The following is a 4,031-nucleotide window of genomic DNA, read 5'->3' as shown; positions in this document are numbered from 1 at the left end:
TTTTATTTGAATAATTCGTTTGCGCGAATGGGTCTTTAGCCGTGGGATGAAACCGGAGGACCCGGAGAAAACCTACGAGATTGGACAGGCGACCCACTCCTTGTAGCATACAACCGGGGAATGAAACCACGCCAGTTGACTCAATGACAGACCTTATGACACAACGCGCACGCTAACCATGAATTGGTCCTCGCACTCGGGGGATGATGGGGTGGGGATGGGGTGGGGTGGATAAGGCAGAACAACAAACATATATAATGAAATTAAAACATTTATGAATATAAAATAAAAACAATTAATATGAACAATTCTACAATAATGGAGTAGATCTACCAATTTACTCTGCTATAATAGTTCAAACATTGGTAATAGAAACATGAATATATTGAAAATTTCCGTCAAATTACTTAATTCTGAGTGAAGTTATGAGTGTTTGAAGGTTTTGTTATAATGTATCTTTGTATGTAATATATTAATATTTAATTTTAGTCATAGAAATTGATCAACGTTCAAATTGATATAAAGTCTGTTTGAGTTTATACTTAATGTAACCATACATATTACGTAATTGTAGTTAACACGCTTTCTACCTCTTACTATGTCCATATCATTTCCTATGTTTATACATCTGTTTCTTACGTGCAATTTAACATTTTATCAATTAAAATCATTTTAATCCTAAACTTGTTTATATGTTCATTTTCTCGCGTGGTTTCCCATTGTCAGATGTTCAAGTCAGAGGGCCTGACAAGGACAGCTGCCTGGTCGTTCGGATGAGACTAAAAACCGAGGTCCCGCGTACACATTGGCGTGCACGTAAAAAATCCCTTGGCAGTTGGAATTCTATATAAGAGTAAGCTGTAATTCCGCTGTTTGGGCAAAATTTCCCACATAGCACACTGTATGTCGTAAGCCGGTCTTCATTAGCCCAGTCGGAGCAGAATAGTAGGACGTTAAACCCCATCTCATTTCATATGTTTACGTGTTCTATATTCTTCTGTAACATTGGACAGGTGTCCTGCTCTCCCTACCTATCTCGTTATTGTTACCGTTAGCCAGTTTTATACACTCGTTTATTAAAAGTACAATTTTAATTATTGATCTGAGTTCTCGTCGTTAGTGTTGGAATAAGCTACAACCCCCTGAAAACAGTACTACGGACCTTTTAATAGTCTCGTTTGTCATGTACCGTTACTACGATAATAAACAAAGTCTTGATTAACCATATTAATATAAACGTAAAGTTATTAAATTGGGTGATTGTTCCAAGTCATTCAATGTCAAGGCCAACCGATGATCTAGAGAGTTCATTATGGGCGTGGCATGTTTATATATGCCTAATTAATATTTATGATTATATATACCTAATTAATATTTTATATAACGTTTGTAGCCAACAAAAGATCCACAATAGGCAGATAAAGATATTGTATAATGCATATTTTACTTATTTAACTTAATAAGAAGTGATATTAAATGTTCTAGAAAGTCTAAGTATAACTCACCGTGTACACGACACTTATAGTTATACGCATTGTTCCCTCCTAATCGCCGAAACACATTTTGGACCAAATATACCCGAATCGTGCACATAAACAATTCCGCATGTAAACACAGGGCATTTGTACAAATATCCTGCCCACATAATGTTGCCACAAAATAAAATTTGCACACATGACACAATAAACACAAACACCTCAAACTACGTACGGATCAGTTGTAAGTTACATTTACAATAACATGTAACATATTGTTTATGACGTAGTAATGTTTACTATATAACTGTTATTGTTTATTATATGTCTTCAATATCGTTCTTTATCAGTGATGTGTACAGTAACTTGTACAGTAAACGTCATGTTGTCATCAATATAACCATTCTTTTTACCCCATTCTATAAATACACCAGCGTATACATCATCAGGTATACGTGTACCTGTATCTTGTTTAACTAGTGATTTACTCTCATCATTGATATTTAACAGGTTTACTGTATAACTACCTGTAATAGTTTTAATAGTTTTATCTTCTGCTTCGTTCCATGTCAGACCAATATATAATAATGATGAATCATTTAAAACACTTACACGCCATGATAATCCTTGTATTATTGCAACACCACTATAGCACCGCCTACTTATCCGCAGCTGGTTCAAACTAAAACTACAGGTAAATGTTTGTACTTGTACTTCACCAAGTAGTCGTTTTAAACAATCTACCTCCACCATAGAATAATATGGATGTCTGACTACAGATTCATGTAAATTTGTTGATATCTTTTGATCTGTTTTGGTTTGAACATCTGTTAATCCATGTCTATCTACAGCGGTAATTATAGATCTTTGTTGTAATATACGATCAGAATATTCACACCATTCTTTCATTGTAGATGTCATCTTGTTATCATCTTCTACTAGTTTGGTGAGTTTTTTGTTTTCATCTTCACCAATTTTATTGATGTCATCTTTAATTGTTCCTCCAATTTTCCTGACTTTTTCACAAATATTGTCTATTTGTTTCTGAACTTTATCACAAGCTGTCTTACACGAGTTGTTCATGTCAGATATTTTGGTCTTCAGAAAGTCAGAATGTTTCTGTAACTGTTTTATTTTCTTTTCTGATTCAGTTTTCAGTTTCATGACAATTTCTCTCATTTCCTGGTCTACGTCATCTATATCCGCCAATACATGCCCTGTATGATCCACTATAACACACACAGAACAACATGGTTTACGACAATCTCGACAGTAAACTTGTATTTCTTTCTTCTTGTGTTTTATACAATACTGTCTATCATCATCATCGTCTTCTAGATAAAAGTTGGTGACAAACTGACTGGCACCACTTGATGGTACCTCAGTTTGTTGCCGGCATGTTGGACAGTTAAACTTGTTGAAATGAGCATGAGCCTTAATAAGATCATCTATACATTGTTGACAGAAAGTGTGATGACATGGCAGTAATTTAGGTTTAGTAAAGTTATTTAAACAAATAGAACATGTATTTTTAGTGGCCATCTTGGTTCACGTTATACTATACTATACCATATACCAGAGCGGTAGTGTTATTACAACCCTGTCTAAACCCTATATAATATAACAGAGCTGTGGTGTTATAACAACCCTGTCTAAACCCTATATAATATAACAGAGCTGTAGTGTTATAACATCCCTGTCTAATCCATGATATGATTATATTGATTGATACTGTTTACACGATATCTGATAAACCAGTTCATCTCCACGTTATGCTATACAATAAAACAGAGCTGGCGTGTTATTCAACCCTTTCTAAACCATGATCTGACTGACTCGCGTGTTACTTGGTCGTTTAAATTATGACAATAATGCAGCCAGTAATACAATATATTCACGGCATGTGATAAACCTGTTTTACTGGTGTTGAATAAGTTGTGGGTGTGTTTGAAATACCTCTGATTGACATAGTTTCACGATACGTCTATACATGGTAATATATTAAATAATAAACTAGGTGTATAAAATCCCGCTTGGTTTACCGTTGACATTGAGATCTCGTCGTGTCTCGCGCGAGCGGCAGAGAATCTTCATATGAGCACCTCGTCGTCATGACAACAAACAGCAAGTTATATAACTTTGAGTACATTCCCCCAATAATGCATACTCCTCGCAGTGTTTCCTTTGATTATACATATTCCCACTAAACACTGCTTTAACGAAGGCAAAGTTCTGTTCCAAATTTTGACTGGTCAATGGTCCGATTAACAACCAATAGCTAAATGCGTTACAAAAACGTTACGCTTAAAACAGAGCTCCAAATTGGACCAAATATGTTTATATAACGTTACGTCATGACGCACGATTTTATTAAGCCCAATTAACCGGTGCATAACAGAATATTACAGAAAAACTAATTGCCTGACAAACGAGGCAATCAAATCGAAAACAATGTAAACAATAATGTTTGGAGACGAACATACTTTCACCGTTTTTAATACCTTAAATCACTGTCTAAAGTTTTAGAGAAGACGCAGATTAAACGAAGGACTGTCA

The 4,031-nt window shown here is 35.1% G+C and overlaps 1 protein-coding gene across 1 annotated transcript; it reads right to left on the bottom strand.

The window, feature by feature from the left end:
• Positions 1 to 255: 255 nt before the first annotated feature.
• LOC126831581 (tripartite motif-containing protein 59) lies at positions 256 to 3,392 on the bottom strand. The gene has a single exon (XM_056103382.1). The coding sequence runs from the start codon at positions 3,015 to 3,017 to the stop codon at positions 1,806 to 1,808; it is 1,212 nt and encodes a 403-aa protein (XP_055959357.1). The 5' UTR covers positions 3,018 to 3,392; the 3' UTR covers positions 256 to 1,805.
• Positions 3,393 to 4,031: the final 639 nt, after the last annotated feature.

The sequence above is a fragment of the Patella vulgata genome, chromosome 9, assembly GCF_932274485.2.
Source record: "Patella vulgata chromosome 9, xgPatVulg1.2, whole genome shotgun sequence".
Classification (NCBI taxonomy): domain Eukaryota; kingdom Metazoa; phylum Mollusca; class Gastropoda; family Patellidae; genus Patella; species Patella vulgata.
The sequence above is the reverse complement of the archived record's forward strand: the minus strand, read 5'-3'. Positions and strand labels throughout refer to the sequence as shown.

Bases quoted from the DNA above. Each gene is read 5' to 3' on its own strand.
- LOC126831581 (XM_056103382.1), bottom strand. From the start codon at position 3,017: ATGGCCACTAAAAATACATGTTCTATTTGTTTAAATAACTTTACTAAA.